At 55.4% G+C, this 20,521-nt stretch overlaps 1 protein-coding gene across 6 annotated transcripts in view; it reads right to left on the bottom strand.

The window, feature by feature from the left end:
* The window catches only part of MAPK8IP3 (mitogen-activated protein kinase 8 interacting protein 3), a 50,326-nt gene that overhangs the window by 7,517 nt on the left and 22,288 nt on the right, over window positions 1-20,521 (bottom strand). Inside the window, exons 5-15 of one of the 6 annotated variants that reach the window (XM_063101285.1) lie at window positions 17,161-17,305; window positions 13,377-13,623; window positions 12,534-12,636; window positions 12,209-12,327; window positions 4,534-4,551; window positions 3,417-3,474; window positions 2,913-3,065; window positions 2,049-2,130; window positions 755-885; window positions 507-563; window positions 230-400 (exon numbers count right to left, since the gene is read on the bottom strand). In XM_063101285.1, the coding sequence (XP_062957355.1) occupies window positions 230-400; window positions 507-563; window positions 755-885; window positions 2,049-2,130; window positions 2,913-3,065; window positions 3,417-3,474; window positions 4,534-4,551; window positions 12,209-12,327; window positions 12,534-12,636; window positions 13,377-13,623; window positions 17,161-17,305 (1,284 nt within the window). Of the gene's footprint in view, window positions 1-229; window positions 401-506; window positions 564-754; window positions 886-2,048; window positions 2,131-2,912; window positions 3,066-3,416; window positions 3,475-4,533; window positions 4,552-12,208; window positions 12,328-12,533; window positions 12,637-13,376; window positions 13,624-15,619; window positions 15,698-17,160; window positions 17,306-20,521 lie in introns of those variants that run through there. The other 5 variants (XM_063101288.1, XM_063101289.1, XM_063101286.1 and 2 more) reach the window with 5 other exon arrangements.

Below are 20,521 nucleotides of genomic sequence, written 5' to 3'. Positions count from 1 at the left end.
CAGACTCTGCCAGGGACATCAGAGCAGAATACTCTGGAGTTAGACCAGCTGTAGTCCCTGCTGGTGGTGGGGGCAGGTAGTGTGTGCGTGCAGAGGTCATGAGCCCTGATGCCTGGCCAGTGTCCTTCCCGCCATGGACACCTCCGCAGTGCAGCGAGGTGGAGGTCGGCTCTCAAGGTCCTGCTTCCCATCTTGCAAGGGAGGGGCAGTGGAGGCCCGGGGCACTCACTCGTCGGGGAAGAATTCCAGGGGCCGGCTGCCCGCTGAGATCTGGCACATGCCATGGCTCCGCCGCTGGCTGAAACCAGCCGTGGTGGGCGACTTGTAATGGATGTTGACCGAGGGGTAGGACCGCTTGGCTGGAGGGGGGCTGGAGGAGGAGCTGAAGAGGCGGCTGAAGCTGCCAGAGGGGTGCAAGGGAGTGAGGGGCGGGCAGTGGCCCAGAGGAGCCTCTGCCCCTTCCCCAGCAGCCACCAGCCACAGCCTCCCAGGCGCCCCCAACTCACAACTGCCAGATGGTGGACTTCTTCTTCTCCTGGACGGACGGATGCTCTCGGGACGCTCTACAGGGAGGGGTGTGGGCAGGAGCTTTATGGGCACCTTTTGTCCCTAGCCTGGGTCCTGCGGGCTCCTTCCCTCCCAGAAGACAGGGAGGCACGGGGGAGATCAGCCTTGATCCTGTAGTCAAGGGTAATCCCACAGCCGCTCACACAGCGACCAGGGCTCACAAGTGGAACCCTTGGGGCAGGCGCACCTGATCATCTCGGTCCACCGCACGGCCTCCTGCAGCTCCATGAGCCGTTCCTTGTACTGGTTACGCTCCATGAGCACTCGGGCCATCTCCACCCGTGTGAAGCGGCGGCGCTGGGCCATGGGGATTTTGTCCTGCAGCAGGGAGAGGCACCATGGCTCAGCCAATGAAGGACTGGCCAGAGGGTCAGCTCAGCTCCTCTGAGGCCAGGCCACACTTCACTTCGTCCTGGGGCACCTCCAGGTGGGTGGAGGGTGGGGTGGAGGGAGTGCGCTCTAGGTGAGGGCGCATCCAAATGCATATTTCCCACAGACCCTCAGGCAAACAGCAGTGGGGAGAGGTACACTGAGTCACACGATACACTTGTGGGGTACAATGCAGGTGACTTTTATAAGACCCTGGACACCTTGGGCAGTCCCAAATGCTACAACAGCACAAGTGGGACTGGTGCAAGGTGAGATGACAGGAAAGGGAGCTCTCGGGAAGGTCTGGGCAGCATAATGCTGGGTTCTGGCAGGGGTCTGCTGGTCTGTGCCCCACAGCTGTGCCCTGGGCAGACGGGGCTGTGCACACATGGCCCCCAGCACGCAGTGATCTGTGCTCACAGAAGAGCAAGGGGCCAGGCCGGAGGGCAACTCTTTGCACTCAGGATGGGAGGGGCCCTGGGGGGTCCACATTCACATCAGCTGTTTCTCTCCTAGGCTATTTGGAGGTGGGGGTTTGCACTGGATGGCCACTGTCTCTCGAGCCTGTGTCACACAACTTCACTCTGTCTTCACCATGACCCCCAAGTGACAGCTAACGAGCCATGAAGTCAGTGTCCAAAATTGAACATGGGGTTGGTGATTCCAGGAGCAGAGCCCATTCTGCTTAAGGGAGATGGCCACATCGCTGGCTGCACAGGCGATCTGCTCAGCCCAGACCTCTACCCTGGAGGGGCAGAAGGCTCTGCAGCGACAAGGGCTTTCCTCAGGACATGCCATGCTCCTTGGGTGGGTTGGGCACCTGGGAGGCCACTGTCACTAATTCTGCAGCTTGGGAGCACACAGAGCAATGGCTGACCATGCAAAATGCATCCCCTAGAACCCCAGGGCCAAGAGGTGACCCAGTGTCCCTCCAGGGTGGGGATGCCACTGAGGGGTGGCTCTGACCCCATGAAGTCATGGGGCTGGGGTGGCAAGTGAGGTGCTGGCTGGGTTGATGTCACACAGCCCAGAAAAACCAGCAAGTCCCAGGGAGCCCCTTCCCCATGCCCCCCCCCCACCCCGAGGCCCCACATGTTAATAGTGGAATATACCAATTCTGTACAGAGATAGCTGCTTACATCCTCCCCCTCTTCTTTGGGCTCACGGCGGGCAGTGATGGCCTCTGACTTCACTCTGCAGGAGGAGGAAGGGCAAGTAGGGAGGGGAGAGGGCCCCTAGGGCCTGGGGAATGCCCAGGCTCTGCCCCGAGGACAGCCCAGTGGCTGTGTCCCCTGTGCACGGGCTTGAGGCTCTCCCCACAGGGACCCCAGAACTAGGTCCTAAATGCTTCTGCCTGTTCCCTGGGGACAGGTGGCCCCACACCCTGCCTCACGTGTGCCCAGAAGCCCAGACATCGTCCTGGCTGCTCCAGCCAGGAACAGGCAACCAGATGCTGAAGGGGGACAAGGACAGGGGAAGTCAGGGCAGTGCTGGCTTCAGGCAGGCCCAGGGCAGATCTGGGGCCTGCGCACTGGGCAGGCATGGCCTGGGGTGGGCCTCCTCTCACACCTTCCCTTCTGAAGGAGGAGGGCTCTCCTTCCCTCCCTGCGTGCCCCTCCCCTGTCGGCTGCACCTTGGCCAAAGGGCTGGGCGCTGGAGGGGGCCTGGGGCATCAGGGTAGTCAGAGCCCTAGCTCCCGCCTCCTTCCTGGATAAAAAGAAGTGCGTGACAGCTGCGGCCATGCCCCAACAGCCACCCAGAGAAGGGACGTGGCAAGACAGGAATGACGTGCTAGCTTGCTCTTGTGGGATTCCCTCTTCCTGACTGGGGCTGGGGAGGAGACACGACACGGGGGTGGCCACAGTCAGGTATGAGCAGCAGCCGAGGGAGGGACTGCGCTGGGGAAGGAGTCACCTGGGACGGACAGATGGATGGACACAGCTGCTGGGAGCAGGTGTGGGGCAGGGACGCCTCACCTTTTCAGCTCCTCTTCCAGCTCCTTGATGCGGTTTTCCAGCTTCACTTTGGCCTGCTTGGCGGCTTCCAGCTCCCCCTTCAGCACCTCCTGCTCCCCCGACAGTTGGTCAACCTTGGCAATGAGGTCATTCTTCACCACGTTCAAAGCATTTCTTTGAAAAGGTAGAAAGACAGGAGCTTCATGTGATGCAATGGGGACTTCCCAGAGGTGCCCACACTTTCGCGTCTGAGAAGGGGCATCCTGCGCATGCACGCAGGTGACGGCAGGGGCCACCTGTGTGGTCACCCAGATTAAAGGGTCCTTAGGATAAGCTTTTTAAAGAAATTTCCTCAGAGTCCTGCTCCAAGTTCCTCCTGCTACAGAGATGTCCCAGCTGCCACCTCTCCCCATGGGCCAATGTCCTCCTAGGGCAGCCCTCTGGCCTGGGTCATTCACTGGCCCTGCCAAGGCAGGCTGCGGTGGATACCACGGCCACTGCTGTGGGAGAGAAAGGTGCTCTTACTTGGTTTCCAGAAGCTGTGAGTTTTCCAGCAGGAGGTTCCCCACTTCTTTGCCCATTCCTGAAAGGAATTGCACAGCGTTTTGCCTGTGCCCTCTGAAGCCAGACCCTGGGGCTGCTCAACAGGCAGCCCTGCGCCTCAAGGGCTGTTGTGAGGGGAGGGGTGCCATCTGACTGTAGGGGATCCCTGCTGGCCCAGACGAGTTCTTTAGCCAGCTTCACAGCCAGCTGGGCCTGCTCACAGCAGTGGCTCTGGGCTCACTTAGGGACATGAAGTCATGCACTGGCCACTTGTGTGCTGCCCCCAGCACCGCCCACTTTCCCTCTGGGATTCCAGGCCCATCCTGAAGCAGATGCCTTTCAGAGCCCCCCACCCCACCCTGTGAATAGATGTTGGAGCTGTGGTGACAGGGGACAGAGACAGTACAGGACTCAGAGGAAGCCCTGGCTGAGGAGATGGGATGGCCCCTGTGGCAGGCCTGGTGGGACCCAGACCACATGTGGGGTCAGGAGGCAGGGGGAGCAGACGTGACGCAGACTGCTCCTGGTGCCTTTCTGCAGAGGGACTGACCCAGCTTCTCTGCCACCAGGCCAACAAATGGACCCCACAGACTGAACTCCCTGCAGACCTGTCACAAAAGCCCCAAAAGTAGTACCGAATCTGATCCTTTAGAACAGGCCCCAGGACCCAAGGCCTGGCCCTTCCATTCACTGCCCCCACCATATAGGCAGTCATGAAACAGCATAAAACACACACCTGCTGCTTGGGGTCCCACCTGCTGTCTCTGTTCTGACCTCCCTCACTTTGAAAGCAGGCCCCTCCCCTTTGGCTGGGAAGCAGCAGGCCCACGTCTACCCTGAGCTTCCAGAGGCTCACCAAGGCTGGGCTGCTCCTCCTCGGGCTATCAAAGGTCTGCCCACAGGGGACCCCCCCACAGCCTACTGAGCGAGGGCAGAGAGATGTCGCTCCACCCCAGCCTGCCCCCACCCTGGAGGCTGGGAGCCTGACCCCACCACCGCCCCCACCATGCAGGACAAAGCAGGCAGCTCATGAGGCATGAGATGTGGAGAGAGGAAACCAGACGGGGAAACACACACTGGAACAGGGCCTCGGCCTTACCAAAAAAGTCATCACGCACTATGGGAGCGTCCCAGTCCCACAGGAGATGGGCAACCAGGGTGGGAGGAAGGAAGGAGAGAGGAGGGAGAGAAAAAAAGCGCGTTAAGCCAGTGCTGCCGCAGGGCGGGTGGTGGTTCAGGGCTACTGCTTGCTGGGCAAGGGATGAGCGCGGGAGGGGGTGGGAGGTGCAGGAGGTGGTCTGGAGCCAGCTACTCCTTCCAGAAAGTTTATCCTTGGGGCTTTGGGGAACGCAGCGAATACCTCCCCAGGATGCTGGCCTGGCAGGGCGGTGGGGGAGGGCGGGAGTGGGGGCTGTGCCCAGCGGCACAGCACCCTGGATGCTGCACTGGGATGCGCAGGTGGGACCTCACAGCCTCCTGCTGCAAAGTGAAACAGCAGGAGCTCGACCGTCTACCCACATGGGGAATGAGTGCTGGGCTGAGCTTGGCGGGGGGTCTCGTGGGACCCCTGACCTCTAGAGTGTGCCCTTACAGTGTGGGGAGAGGCTGCTGAGCTGCACCTCTGTTCCTTACGCAGTCACTGCCGATCATTTCTAATGGTTCTGTAGAACCTTAGAAATGGCCTTCAGGGGACTTCTCAGGTTTGAAGAAGTGAGGGTTAGATATCAGGTTCATTGTCAGTGGTTAGTGGAGCAAACCAAAACAAGCTTTCGAGCAGTAGTAGACTGGTGAGCAAGAGCACACGGGTCTCAGGGCATGGGTGGCCTGGTACAGCCAAGTGGGATCGGGGAGGGACAGTCTGCACAGCCAGGGTGACCAGACGGTGGCAGGGGCATGCCCACATGGACGCTGCCCTGTCCCACCTGGACTCCACAGTGGGGAAGATGGACCACAAAGGGAAACAGACAGGAGATATACACACCTGAGAACTCCCCTGGCCATGTCCAGCGAAGCAGAGATGGGGAAGGAAGTGACAAAAGTCAGTTGGTGACTGGAACCAACAGAATAAAGAAACTCATTAAAGAAAAAGCAACAATGGTTCAGCAATCCTGTGTTGAAGGAGGGCAGGAAAGAGTAGGAGCAGCTTTTAGTGAGTCCATGGGCGACACATCCCACAGGGGCAGAAACCCTGAAGGGACAGGGAGGCCAGAACAGAGCATCCCTCAGTCCCTGATCCAGGCCCGGGGCTCTCCTTGCCACGTTCTGCCAGGAATCTAGCATCTTCTGCCCTCTGATCCCATTACCCATCCAGCATGAGGGCTGGCCCTCCGCAGACCTGCGTGGTTGAGGGCTGTAAAGAGAAGAGTATGTGTGTCTGCTGGCGGGGGGGGCAGGGAAGGGCACAGCCTCCAGGAAGCCCCTCCAGAGGGAGCAATCCATGCCCACCCAGAGCTCCGAGGGAGGCACCCGCCCAGGTCTTATAGGAAGGGCACGACCTCAGGTGAACGATGACCACAAGGTAAATGGAGCCAGGACCCTACTTTGGAGTGAGGAAAAATATAAGCCAAAATGCAGTGAGAGGCAGGTGGTAGCGTGGGGGGCACGTGCCATCCTCACTGGGTCAGGCCTCTCTGCGCTACATGGGAACAGGGACGGCGGCGGGAACACGGGGCGGGGCACAGGGGGGAGTGTGGAAAGATGCTTCTTTCTCCAGCAGAGATGTGACAGAACAGTTCTGTTCTGCTTGGTCCATTTCACATAAGAAAGAAAATGGCACTAAAAAGGCCCATGATTTAAATGACAAAACAGGTAATTTGTGGCAGGAGCTCAAACAGTAAAGAGATACACCAGTTCGAAAGCAGCAGCCGCCCTCTAATCTCTACCAGGCAACCATGTTAGCATCAGCATCCTGCTCAGTCCTCTTGGGTGGCTTTCTTTGTCCCACATAACACTGTATCACGGGACACCCCACGTAACAGACTCACGGTCATCTTCATGTTCTCCGCATTACTCTATAGGAGCTCCCATCACTTAGTACAGCATGCACTCCTTGAGTAGAAACGTGGGGCATTTGTCGTGTTGTGTGACCACCAGGATGCTGTAGGTGCACTCCAGGGTGCTCACTCCAGGGGCGCTCTTCTAGCTGCTTCCCTGGCCACTGGCCCCCACTCCACCTGGCTGCACCAGGTCACCTCCTGCCGCCAGTGTTGGGCAGCACCCGCTGCATGCTACAGGCTGAATTGTCTTCATTTTTGTTGATCTTTTTGGGAAAACGAGCTCTCAGTTTCTCTCTTCACTTTTACTTCTTTATCATTCCTCAAGCTGAGCGTCTTTTCATGTGTTTGCTGGCATCTTCTGTGAATTTCCTGTTTTATCCTCTGCCCATTTTCTATTGCACCTGATTTATTCCCATTTTAATGATGGAGATTACATATCTAAATTTTCAGGTAGTCGCACCTGTCAATGGTTTCCTTTATGGCTTTCATGTAGAGGCCCAAATTAGGAAAATATTCTCCACCGTTCCTTTTCAGTTCTACTGTTCTTGTATTTTTATGTTTAGATCTTTAATCTGCCTAGAATTACTTCTGTTTGTGGTGTGAGGTTGAGATCAGACTTTGGTTTACTGAATAATCTGCCCATTCTCCCGTGGTCACGTACAAGCCCTGCATAACTCCATGTCTGTTCTCCATCCTTCGCTACCCCAGAGCACCTGCCTCACCACTGTGGCCTTACAGCACACCCTGACACCTACAGTGGGGATCCTGCAAGCTAATTCTTTCTCAGAAACTTCTGGGCTATGGTCACATATTTATTCTACTGGGTGGAGTTCACAATCCACAGAGTTCCAGAAAAACACCCGACTAGTCTGCAGCTATTTTTACTGGTACCGAACAAATTTGTGTGAACAATAAGCTGATCTGCGACATCACCTGACAGCTCACAGGGCTCAGTCTTTAGGTCCAGCAAAGTGTTACATTTCTCCACATCCTTAAGGCTTCTTTTAGGTCCTTCAAGTACGTCTGCTAATCCTCTCTACATAGGCCTGTTTCTCAAGGTTACTTCTAGACACTTTCTAGGTCTGGTTACTATGTCGGTGGAAACTCACTCAGGGACTGCTGCTGGACATGGTGTAGTGGAGTGGAATGAAAGCTGGATCAGCCTGTGTTAGAATTTCAGATCCCAAGTAAGCAATGCAGGGCAATTAGCTAAACTTATCTGAGCTCCAGTTTCCTCGTTTGTAAAATGGAAAAATAATCTCCTTAGTGTGTAATTGCTGTGAAATTCCAACAAGGTAGTGGAGGCAAGCAGCTGGTATAGCACTCGGCACTTGCTAAGGGGGCAATAAGTATTAATTCCCTTATACGCCAGATATGTCAACTCTGACATGTACACTTTTTCTCATCCTAACATTTCTGAGAATGCAGTGGGCCTTAAACAATGTTACAGTTTAATCTGCAGTACTTTTTTTTTCTTTCTTGGGAGATTCCTAAGATACTGGTGTGTTTTACAATTGGTGGTGTCTTAGATTTGATGGAATATAACATTTGCCTAACCGGGGTCCTTTTCCTTCCTCCACTGATGAAAGAATTCATAGTCTAGATGCTGAGAAACCTGCAGAGCCGCCAGGCCAGGTGTTCAGGGCAGTGGGGACACCGCTCTCAACCACACCACTACCTTGGGAAGCATCCACCTCATCGCCCAGATGGAGCATCGATGTGTTTCTGAAATCATAGGATCCTCCATTGTGGAAAGGCTCACAAAACTGAGACCAGGAGATCTGTGCCTGGGCCCCACCTGCTGCCTTCGAGATGCATGCCAGCAGGCCTCTCTCCTCTGCTTCCTTTGGGATGTGTGCCAGTGGCAGCAGTAGCAGGGTGGTGACAGAGCACAGGGGATGTGCAGCCCAGCTCACTCCTCCACCCGGTGGCCAAATAGCAGGCTCCGCGGTTTCAGCGCTCCAACAGCAGACAGCAACAGCAAACCCCTCCTGAACTCCTCAGCACTGCCTGACTTTCACATACGCATTATGCTGAAGGCTCCCAGGAGCAGGGCAGGGGTGGTGCTGAGTGCACAGGGATGCATGGTCTTCATCTAGGAGGAAAAGGGATCTGCTGTCCAGTTCCTTGTGTCAGAGACCGTCGGATGCACTGTCGAGCCCTCTCATGAGAAGACCACACCAGGCACCCCCATTTCAGTGAACTGACCCCAGGAAATTCATCAGAAGACTTTCTCTCCTGGGACCCCTGCTCTGTCTGACAGAGAGCTACTGACCCTGTCCGTGGTCTGCAGGGACTTGGCAGTGTGGCCTCCAGGTGAAACCCAGCACATGCATTGCTGGCTGACTGCCTTTTCCAACCATCACTGTTTATAGAGATTCTGTAGGAGGGTGACATTTGGAGTGAGGCTGGCTGACCAGAGGCAACAGGGACCATAGGAAGCAGCCACGTGCTGGGCCCAAGGGCCCCCTGACGGGGAGGGAGAGAGGGGATGCTCTCGTGGAGAAGGTGGGCTTGCAGGCTGTGCTGCACAGCAGGCCCAGCAGCAGGGATGGCTCTACAGCCGGGCAAGGCGACAGCCACAGATACAGGGTGAGCACAGGGACTGCGGCCAACATGACGGATGGGTGGACAGCCAGAGTCACCAGCTGCCGAGGAAGCTGGCCAATCTGGTAATCTTGTAGAGCCATGTGAGGGATCAAAAGTGGAGTGGCAGCACTATTCACAACAGCCAGGAAGCGGACACAGCCCAAGTAAGGGTCCACCAGTGGTGGAAGGGACAAACACCATGTGGTCTGTCCACACGAGGGAATGTTATTCAGCTGTAACAAGGAATGAAGCTCTGATGCACGCTGCAGCAACGTGGACAAAATGAAGACACTTCACTAAATAAAAGAAGCTGGACAGAAAAGGCCCATCTACATGAAGTCTCTACAACAGGTAAATCTATAGGGACAGAAACTAGATTAGCAGTTGCCAGGGGCTGGAGAGGAGGCAGGGGGAGTGACTGCTAATTGGTATGGGGTTTTCTTTTAGGGGATGAAAATGTTCTAAAATTATAGGACTCTAAACTCTGAATATGCTAAAACCAGTGAGTTGTACACTTTAAATGGGTGAATTGTACAGTGTAGGAATTACACTGTAGAGCTGTTAACCCAGCAGGGAGGTGTCAGGGAGAGGAGAAGATTGCTGCTCTGGATGGGACCTGGCTGTGAGACCTGACTCTGCCCACCATCTCACCCTCCCTCACCTCAGCTTCTGTATCTATGAACTGGGGACACGGGCAGCAGGACGGCCTGGGGCCGGGTGAGAATTAACAGTGGCTGTGCACATAAACTGCTGCCACCATCTCCTGGTGACCATGTTCAGGATTCGAATCTTGTCACATGACATCAGACTGAGGAACAGCACAAGGGGGTGGGCTCCTGCTCCTCCTATGTCCCATCTCCTTGCCCTTGTCAATGGATGGCCCCTGAGTACACCTTCAGCCTCGTCCAGCACTCCGAGGCCCAGAGCAGGAAGCTCAGTAGGGCCCACAGACCTTGACCAGAATCAAAATTTCATGTGCACGTGTGTTTTTCTAGGGAAAAGTCTTATCTTTTTATCAAATTCTCAGAAACTTAACAGTCCGTCACAACCTGTGGTGTGAGTTCTGTGGCACACGCCTGACTCTGCCTCTGTCTGCAGCCTCGTCCCCTGCTGGACACTGCAGGCGTCCCCGGGACAAGCTCTTGCACTGTCCCAGCTTGCCCCCCCCCCCACTTCCCTGGTCTAGATCTGACACAGCCTTCAGTGGACAAGCCAGGCAGAAAGGCACGTACTCCCACGGGGACTCAGGACTACTACAGCGTCTGGCACACGGTCTTCGATTTACTGACACGTGTTTCTTACTCTGGACTGTAAGTCCTTGAGGGCCACACCCAGCCCAGCCCACTCACTGCCTTAAAGGACAGAGTGCAGCCTGGCTGGTGTGAGAGAAGACTGTGTGGGAACAGCCTCGGGAGTTCTCCACCTTCACCTCAGGGTTTCCACTTCTAGAACTCGGTCCTAAAGCAACCACTGGAGATGTGGGCAGATGTGCGTGCCCAAATGCTTTAGGACAGCAGTCTTCACAACAGCAAAACTTGGAAACAAGAAGAAAGCCGATTATGTAACTTATGGCACATAGAAACTTGACAGTCACATGAAGGAAAGGAAATTAAAATGCACAGAAGCAATTTTAATTGTTCATGGAAGTGTTAACGTCACCCACACTGAAAAGGACAGATGTGATCTGACACCGCATCCCATATGCATGCACACATGTGCATGTGTGCAGGTGTGTGCGTGCTGTGTCTGGAAAGTGTCACTGAGACATTAAAACAACATCATGGTGTGGGGGAGTTCCCTTTGGTTTTTGCCCTTGTCTTGGTGTCTTTGACATTATTTGAAGATTATTATTAGCATATATGATGTTTCTAAATATTAAAAAAAACCTAAAAGCTAAATATATATATCTGAACTATGTAAAGTACAGTGATGTCAAAATATTAAAAGTCATTGCCCCATTTAGTATAATTTTTCTGAATATTAAGTTTTTTTGTATTTTTTATATATTTTTAATAATACAAGAAAAATTCCAATAAAAATACATACAGCTAAAGTGTGCGTCCTTGTCTTCTTCCCGATCTTAAAGGGAGAATTTTCAGTCTTTCACCATCGAGTATGAGTGCACTAACCACCACTGAGCTGAACACTTGCAAACGCTGAAGCGGGTAAATGTTCTGTACTACATACTTTACCACAATCCACATACATATTTATACACACATGTACTGCTTTATTGGGGGACTTCTCACTCGAGCCTGGCTGAAACCAGCTTCCACATCAGGCAGGAGGCAGTGCTGGTGTCGAACACCCGGATAATTTTGCTGCCTGGAGACGATGAATTTATGAAAACCTTGAGAGACAGGCCTGAGAGCCGAGAAGGTGGGACCCTTCCCCTCCTCTGCCGCATCTGCAGCGGCCTGGCCTGGGGAGCACCCTCGAATCACTAAGGTCAAAAGGTCACCCGTGCCCACCAGTGGGAAGTGACGGCAGCAGAGACGGGTGTAGAAACTCCCAGAGGCCACCTTGCCTCACACAGAAAGTGACAAAATGCTGAGGGCAATGTCAAAGACTCTGGAAACGGAGCCTCACCCCGCAGTGCACAGTGAGGAAGCTGTCCTGGGCCAGGCCGCTGACCCCGCTTCCAGTGAGCAGCCTGCCTGGAATGGCGTGGAAACGTGGGGCAGACGGCCATGGCGACCGCTCCCCTCCACAGCCCCACACGGCTGGCCACGAGTCCCCCTGTGGGGCTGCTGGGCAGGGAGTCATGGCAGGGCTGTGGAGAGAAGGTGCAGTGGGAGCAAGGGGCACCATGGGTCTGCATCTCCTTGCAGAGAGAGCAGAGGAGCTGACAAATGGTCACCCTCCCGAAACGTCCCCAGAAGGAAAACTGCCCCAGAGGGGTCTGCAGCAGGACTGAGGGTGAGCACTAATGGACACGGTTCTTTCTTGGTGTGATGAAACCTTCTACACTTACATAGAGCTGATGGTCACACAGCCTTGTGAGTGTACTAAAAACCAGGGAACCATATACTTTAAGGCAATGAATTTTATGGCATATGAAATCTGTCTCAATAAAATCATAAATAAAAAAGTTCCTAGCCCACGCATGATGCAGGACTTTCCTTTTGTTACAAACAAAACCAATGACAGGAAGCCGTGGAGTCCCGAGTCGGGATTGCTTGTGTTTACCTAGGAGGTCGGCTCCTTCGTCTACATCCCCGATGACCTCAGACCCCGCCGTTGACAGCTCGTGGTACAGGGAGTCAGTGTTGATGCCAAAAGCTTTGTTCACAATCCCCTGGGTTGGGCTGTTGGGATACACAGGACAGGAGAAAGCAGCGTCAAGGACATCACCAATCGGTGGCATTTCCGCAACCTTCTGACACCTCCCAGCACAGCCGTTCATGCCAATGCTGTGGCTGCAAGTGCAGGCAAGGGCGGGAGGTGGCAGGTCAGCACCCTGAAGGTTCTCCCTCCCGAAGAGGCTGGGGGAGACACCGGGCCGAGCAAGTACCTGCTTCCTGTGCGGTCCAGGCGGGTCTCTGGACACATGTCCAGCTCTGGAGTGGAGTCGATGATGTCCTGAACATCAGACCACTCGTCACTGCTGCCCATGCCTGGGGAAACCATGGCAGGAGCTGGGGTCAGGAGAGGGTCTGGCAATTCCCTGCCCTACTCACAGCTGCCCTCTGGGCCTGCGTCTGGAGACCCAGAGCCAGACCACCCACCAGGCAGGGACCATCAAAGGCATGGTGAACTCCAGAATTGTAGGAGTCCCAGGAGAAGGACCACATGGTCTGTCTGCATGGAGTCATTCAGCACTGGACCTGTCCCCCCAAAACCCCAGGTCCTGGCAATGAATGACACTTCCTCTCATGACCTGATCTGAGAGACTGGTGTCATCTTCCTCTTTGATCTCCTGTTAGACTGTGGGCTGAGGGTGACGGGGGTCTCCTGTTCTATGCTGAGCCATGACCCCCAAATCCACATGTTAAAGTCCTCACCCCCAATGTGACCATGTTTGGAGACAGGCCTTTAAAGGAAGGATTAAGGTAAAATGAGGTCACTGTGGTGGGCTACTCCGATCTGACTGCTGTCCTTATGAGAAGAGATCAGGACACAAACACGCAGAGGGACGACCATGAGGACACTCAGGAGGACGGCCTCAGAGAGACCAGCCCCGCAACACCTGCAACTTGACTCCCAGCTCGAACGAAACAGGAAGTGTCTGTTGCTCGCTCGGGCCCCCCATCAGTGGTGTCTGTTGTGCAGCCCTAGCCGACCCCGACACCTGCCTGATCTGACCCCGCGCAGGATGAGTGTGGGTGGCCCCGGAGCGGGCTGGCAGCGGCCGTACCTATGCTGACGTTGCGCACCTCCTGGGTGGCCTGAACCTCCATGTTACGGCTGCCCCGCTTCTCCCGGGCCCGTCTGCTATTCTTGGGGCCGTTGCCGTAGTCCCCCAGGGGCTGCAGGGTCTCGTTGAGTGGCGTGGCCACGGCTGAGGGCACGGAGGACGTGGGAGTGTTGGACTTGGTGCCCGTGGTGCTGGGCGTGGCAGCAGCCGAGGACTGGTCCGACTCAGACATCTCATCTGGGGGACACTAGAGAAAAACACAGGGAGGAGAGCCCATCAGTGTAGTTCCAGGAGCGGCCGCCAGAGGCTCCAGCACTCCGCGTCTTGCCACTTTGCTGCAAACAGCACTGGGCACTGGTCTGCAGGCGGGACTCCCCCTGCCGACTGCCCAGTGGGTCAGGTAAAAGGCTGACTCTGTTGGGCCTAGGCACTCCTGAATGGTTTTGCTTATCTGGCTGCTGCCTCTGGCTCTCCAGAAGCAGCTGCCACCTTATTTAAAGGGTCTGGCGTGGGGCTTTCTGCTTGCACCCTCCACAAGCTGTTTAGTGAAGCTGCATGTGACGAACATGATGCCACATGGGGACATGGCGGGCGACCCCCTGCAGCCAGCCATAAGCCACAGCCCAGGGTAGGCATGGGGAGGAGGCCGGCCAGGGGTCTGGTCAGGCATCACTGCTGCACTGTATGCCAGGCTGCTGCCACCCGTGCCTGTCCCCTGCTTCCTTCCACTGCCTCCAGGAGATGCCTGCCTAGCCCTGGCTCAAGGGGAGTAGAACGGGCTTTGGCATTTCCCCGATTCTGCCTGTTGTGACCCCCAAGCAGCTGTGTGGTGCTTAACCCCACAGCTCCACTGGACCAGTGTTGAGCCCTGAATATCAATGCAGATTCAAACAAGCTGAAATTCCATTTCTACAGAATGGGACATCACCAAAATGTTCGGGGGAGAAAAGCCCAGATTATTAAACACGGCAATCAACTGTTGACCTGAAGAATCTCACTGGGGAGGAACACATTTTACTAGAATAGTTCAGGGCACAAAACACATTCTTTTCCTATGGTCTTTCCTAATGAAAGTGCTGAACAATCTCAAGAAAAACAGCTCCCAAACACTCTTGAATTCACTACTATTGACAACCACTAGAAGAGGCACAGCCTCAGGAGGGAGCCAAGCTGCTACCCTGGGGGCGGCTCACCAGGTGCACCCCAGGCAGGAGACACTGCAGTGTCCTGTGGTCTCCCAGGTGGGCACACTTTCAGAGAAACTTCTCAATGCTGAAGATGCTCATCCAGGGAGAGGCTGATGAAAGAGGGGTACTGGGTATTGGGCCCTCTTCCCAGGGCTGGATGAATGCTGGGACAGACATACCCCACGTTTAACTGAGAAGGGCAGACCTGGCTCGCAGAAGGCAGAGCCGGTTCTGAGATCTGCCTTTCCTGGTACATCGGGTCACCACCAGGCTCAGGGCAGGAAGGCCTCTCAGTACTGGACACAGCTACTCACTCAGAAGATGGATTTCTGCCTTCATCTACCAGGCTCCTAAATTTCTCTACAAGGAATCTCAAAATGCCATGTTGTCCTCTGCAGCAGCGGCTCTCAGCCAGGGGCGACTCTGACCCCAGGGGACACTTGTAAAGCATGGAGACATTTCTGGTTGTCTCAAAAGCAGAAGGGGGTGCTGCTGGCATCATCTAGTGGGTGGAGGCCAGGGATGCAGCTCCACCTCCTACAGTGCCCAGCATGGCCGCAGCAAGCACAGTCCAGACCACTGCCAGCAGTGCTGCGTGGAGAAGCCTCACACTGGCACGTCCTGCATCTGCCTGGGAGTGGCCTCGTATAAACATTTTAAATGATTTGGATCTGGTTCTACAGCTTATGCTTAGTTTGAGGAGGAAAAAGTCCTTCCTCTGTACATCGCCATCTGAACTGGAGGAAGTGAGGGCCACTCACACTGCACGGTACCCAAGGTAACTCTGCCTGCCCCACAGATCAGAGTCCCTGGGTATCCCACTGGACATGGGGTCCTCTGCTGCCACCAGAGCAGGAACTGCACACAGGGCAAGTCAGAGTCAGGTGCATGAAGCAGACCAGTTTCCTCAATGCGCATCTCCCCGGCCTGTCCGTGACCCTCGTGATGGCTGTGGGGACGCAGTGGTCCAGCTGCGCCTCCCCCAGGTCCTCTAGCTCTCGTTACCCTATAGGACCACCACTTACCCACAGGATATGCCCCCTGGCCACAACTTACCTAGAGGCAAACCTCTCAACCTCCTAAACATCAACGTGTAGAAGTGACCTCCAAATGCACGCAAAGAACCCAAACTCTTAGCGGACACTCCTCCCCATGAGTAGCACAACTGTTTGGTTAAAACACTGAAAATACAGTACATAAAAACAAAAAAAACACAAAATAAAAAACAACAACAAAAATTAACAAATTAGAAAAACCTTAAAACCTAAAGCATGAAATAAAAAGAACTTAAATATAATTATTAAAAAAAAAAAAGAAAAATCAAATAAAACACACATATGAACCAAAACATAAAACACTACAATTGGTCGAGAGAAAGACTATTCATTCCAGACAAGGCAGGAGAAGAAAGAAAGATGTCATGAGAAGTGAAGCTGATCCAGATAGGGGCATGAGGAGGGGATGCCAGGAGGCCAGAGGGGCAGGTGAGGGTCCCTGTGGCTTTCTGAGGTGTCTTCAAGGGCGCCTGGGGCGAGTCCCCGCTGTGGGTCAGTGTGAGAGGGAGTGAGCTAAGCTGGCATAAACGGCGGGGCTAGGCCTGACCTCACAGGCCTCATGGCCTTCTTCGCAGCACACAGACACTACAGGACAGTCTAGAACTGGAGTGAGTGACCCAAAAGTCCCAGAGACACCCCACTCCCGCAACAAAAGCAGAAGCAGTAGGAATCACTTTCTGACAGAGCTGCAGGCAAGCTGAACACTCAGAGGTGGAAGGACAGTCGGCACAGAGCCGCAGCAAGAAGGACATCTCTGGGAAGCCCTGGACCCCACATCCACCTACCAGACCAAACCAAGACGCCAGGGGCTTTGCCTCTGCAGGCAACCTCCGGTGGCTGCCATGGGAAATGCACCAGACCCATGGTCACCTCCTTGGCCCCAGGAAGGTGGTGATCCTTACCTGGCAGAGTGAGTCCTATCAGACAGCCTGAACCCACAGATCAAAGCTGGGGCCCTGAAGGAGGGACCTGACTCCTTCCTGGTCCCTATCTCTGGGGCATGCTTACTGGCTGCTGTGCATGAGGGGTGTACGTGTGTAGGGTCCTACCTTCTCAAACTCAGAGACCAAGGAGGTGCTACCAGGGACAAGCAGACAAGAGAAGCTATCTCCTTGTCTGTGACTTTCTTCCAGCTGAAGTGCAAACCTCAGACTCCAGACATCTAAATTCGTACGAAACAAGAGGTACTGTTTTCAGGATTAAAATGCATTCTGGCTGGAGTCCAGTCTGAGGGTGAGGCTTGTATTTTGGGGTGTGGTTCATCAGATGGTGGCTAAGTTCAGACCTTACAAATGCTAGGCACCCCAGGCTGCACAGTGGTCTATCTTAGGAGCAGAGAGGTCTAGCCTGGACTGGGAATGTGGAGCCACATGCATAGGACCTGCTCTGCAGCAGCACCTCCTGACACCCCCATTCTCTCCATCCCTGGCCCATGTCAGGGGAGAGCTACAGACAGCTGTACGTGAAGACTTGGCTGCGCCTGAAAGGGACACGGGGATGCCTGCGACATGAAGACCTCACTCCGCGGCACGGCTACAAAACCTGGTAGCTGGAGCTGGACTGCAGCTGGCCAAGGTCGCTCAGGTGCCAGTGGTCCCCCGCAGGCATGAGCTTGCCCCCCATCTGTGCACGTACCATGCCGTCGGCCAGGGGGAAGACATTCAGAGAGGTGGGGCGCTCCTTCCTGCTGAAATGCAAGGACAGAAGGAAGGAAGTGGAAGTTAGATGGCGCCTGTGGAGAGAACCTCAATCCCTCTCTGGGCCTGCAGATGCCTGGCCAGCGGATGGAGCTGCTCTAAATGCTGCCCATAGCCCAGCTCAGGAGGGACGTCAGCAGCTGCATAGTCACGTCCATGTGTTCAGGGCAGTCTCTCCTTAGTTACAAACCTGTAAAACATTTCCCCTACCATGATGCTGTGATTTATCATCGCTATCTGGTTTCATTTTAAACACATGCCTGCTGTGTGTGCTGAGAAACTGCAACATTGCGAGTGCTGGGACCATGGCATCAGGGCTGGTGGTGACATATAGGACGACGGCTTTTCTCACGTGGAGCCAGCCCTGCCTCTGCCTCCAGAGGCCAGCGAAGGAGTCAGTCCTTTCTGTCCCTGTTCTTTGTTCACTGTCCCCCCTCCCGTACCCTCAGTCCTTTATTGCATTTTCCTTAAAGCCTGTCATTGAAAACATTTGAGCAAGATGTGTCCAGAGTAAAGAGCGTCCTATCCTGTCTGCTGAAGCCCCATCATGGGCACCAGCACTGGAGATGGATGCTTTAGGCTTCACTAGGACGCTAGGACTACCTGCTGGACAGGAGCTGTATGGGCAAAGCTCGTGTTGTCCTCTATGGGCTCCGTCCCTGGGAAGACATCCCAGGGCCCTAAATAACCGTGGGAACAGAGGCCCGAATTCTCACTTCCTCAGAATCTTCAAGTTGGGTGGGCCCAGATGGCACAGAATCCAGCCCCCTGCCCTCCTGGGGGGCAAATGGTGTCGTCAGACCCTGGCATCCACGCTGCTTGGAACTGTTTGGGCCAAGAATTAGGGTACACATATGTGACGGCCTCTGACACCCGGGGCTTGGCCCCCAGAGACTGCGGGGGGGGGGACTTCCTCAGGACACAGGAGCCTGGTGCGGAGGCTGGCCTGTCAGAGTGGCTTGGAGGATGCAGATGATGAAGGGCAGGGGATGGGAGTGGAGCGGCCACCGCTGACCAGAACTTATTGTGGCTGGGTGGGAGGGTTATAAAGTATGGCTCTGGGAGCTGGTCTCTCCTGACCAGGGGGCCCAAACAGTTCTGGGGATCAGCTGGCGGGCTGTGTTCTATGCAGAACCTGGGGTGGGGCATGCCCAGGGCCAAGGAAACTCCAGAAGCAGTTTTCTGTGAGTGACCTCAAGTGCTCAGCATGACGCATGACCCCTGCGCAGAGGAGGTGGCTATTCTTAGACCTGCCCTGGCCTGTCACTTTCAAGAGTTGGGGAAACTTGGACCCCACAACAGATGTCAAAGGTGGACAGCTCTGCATCTGCTGACCCATCAGAAACTCAGCCAGGTGCCACAGCTCAGCCCATAGTGCCAGGCATGTGCTCCCCCAGATGGGGCCAGCGTGGGGAACACCTCTCCTGGGACCTGGTTTTGACCCCATCAGGGACTTCTACTCCTGATCTCAGGTGAAGTGTGCATAAAAACCCCTAGATCCCCAGCCACTGCAGTCCCAGCTGCCAGCAGATGCTGCTGGGGGCGCCAGGGGGCAGCGCGGGCCTCCTGCCTCACAGGGTGAGATGGAGAGATGCATTCAGGGATCACCTACTGACGCCTTGCTCAGCCAGGCCACCATCTCCAGCAGAAGTCCCTTGTGACCAGGGTCTGCGTCCTTCCCCAGAATCACGCATGGGCCTGGCCTCTGAGCCCTGTTAGCATCCGGCGGTGCCACTGACTGGTGGGGCCATCCAAAGCCCGACAACTCCATCCTCCTGTTTCACCCTCACGTTCCCTCAGGAGGAACAGTGTGTGTCCCTTCAGAGGCCACTGCCCTGTGCAGTCAGGGTCGTGCCACCCACTCTGGGCGCACAGCTCATGCATGACTGGGCTGGGATGCACGTCGCGTATGATTTCCAACTTGTGACCAGGGCGCACACGTGCTGGGATTGTGCAGCACAGGGAAGGCTGCGTGGCCACCCACTCCATGGCTGTGCTGAGATCTTCCAACCAGTGTCCCCCTCCTCAGTGTCACAGTCTCACAAATGCAACTGACAAGGCCCCCCATTCTGCAACAGCAGCTGCAGAAAACAGCCTGTGTGGGCCGCCATGAGCACTGTCAGCCTCACAACTTTCCCTCTGGACAGCCCCCGCTGAGTGCCCGCACAGCAGGGTGCTGCACCGCAGGCTTTACCTTTTCCTCCACGCCTGGCGAGGACTGCAGGGCAGCGACAGACATGGCCAGCACACGGCAGCGACAGACAGAGGGCGAGACAAGAAGACACCATTAGAGGAAGAAGTGCACATGCTCACGGACAAGTGAGGGGATGCAGCAGCATAACCTTGGCTGCCATGCTGTGCCCCTCATGGACAGAGCCAAAAACACACAGATGTCTACATGGGACACACACACCCCTTGACTTTGGCATGAGGCCTTGGGATGGGGCCTGAGCAACAAGTGCAGCATCCTCGCGGATGGTGCCCTGCACGCGTGTGCACACGGAACATAGGTGACAGAGCACACACGATCACCTGGACACACAGGCCCCTGCTAATGCTGGCATCTACGCGACAGCCCAAACACACTAGCCAAATGTCCAAGCTCATGCTGAGTTTACTGTAAAGACACACTGATGCAGGACAAGCCAGGAGTGAAACAAAGCGCCCACCTGGGTTCGGGATGACACATGGCTCAGCACGGATGAGAGACGAGGGCCCCATGGGGAAGCCGGGGTGGGGTGGGGTGTGTGCAGCTGAGAAGATAGGATCACAGACAGGTAGGAGAGTCTGCGCCAGAGAGGGGAGCACAGGCTCCAGGCACTGCGGTGCGAGTAGGGCCCTCCCACCTCACCCCGCCCAGCACAGCAGCAGCAGCAGCATGATCCTATGACACCGCTGAGCCCCACAAAGTCAAAGGCGCCTACAATGACAGAAGGCCTGTGCTCTCTTTATTTCAACCAGCTATTCCATCTGGAGCGTGAGGCTGTGGCTGCTATGTCTGGGGTCCCTGGACCATCTCATGCCAGCCAGGGTCTGGGCCCTGGGAAGCCACCACAAGGAAGGCATGAGACCATAGGACACAACTGACAACTGCTCCAGTGACCGGGGCCACCGCTTCCTTAGGCTGGGACAAAGCCGAACGCTGTCGGCTGGATGGACAGAATGACACAGGACACTGCCCCTTGTGCTCCCTGACACCGCGACCA

This window comes from Cynocephalus volans, chromosome 6 (assembly GCF_027409185.1).
Source record: "Cynocephalus volans isolate mCynVol1 chromosome 6, mCynVol1.pri, whole genome shotgun sequence".
In the NCBI taxonomy this organism is placed as follows: Eukaryota; Metazoa; Chordata; class Mammalia; order Dermoptera; family Cynocephalidae; genus Cynocephalus; species Cynocephalus volans.
This window is presented reverse-complemented; position numbering and strand designations above follow the sequence as displayed.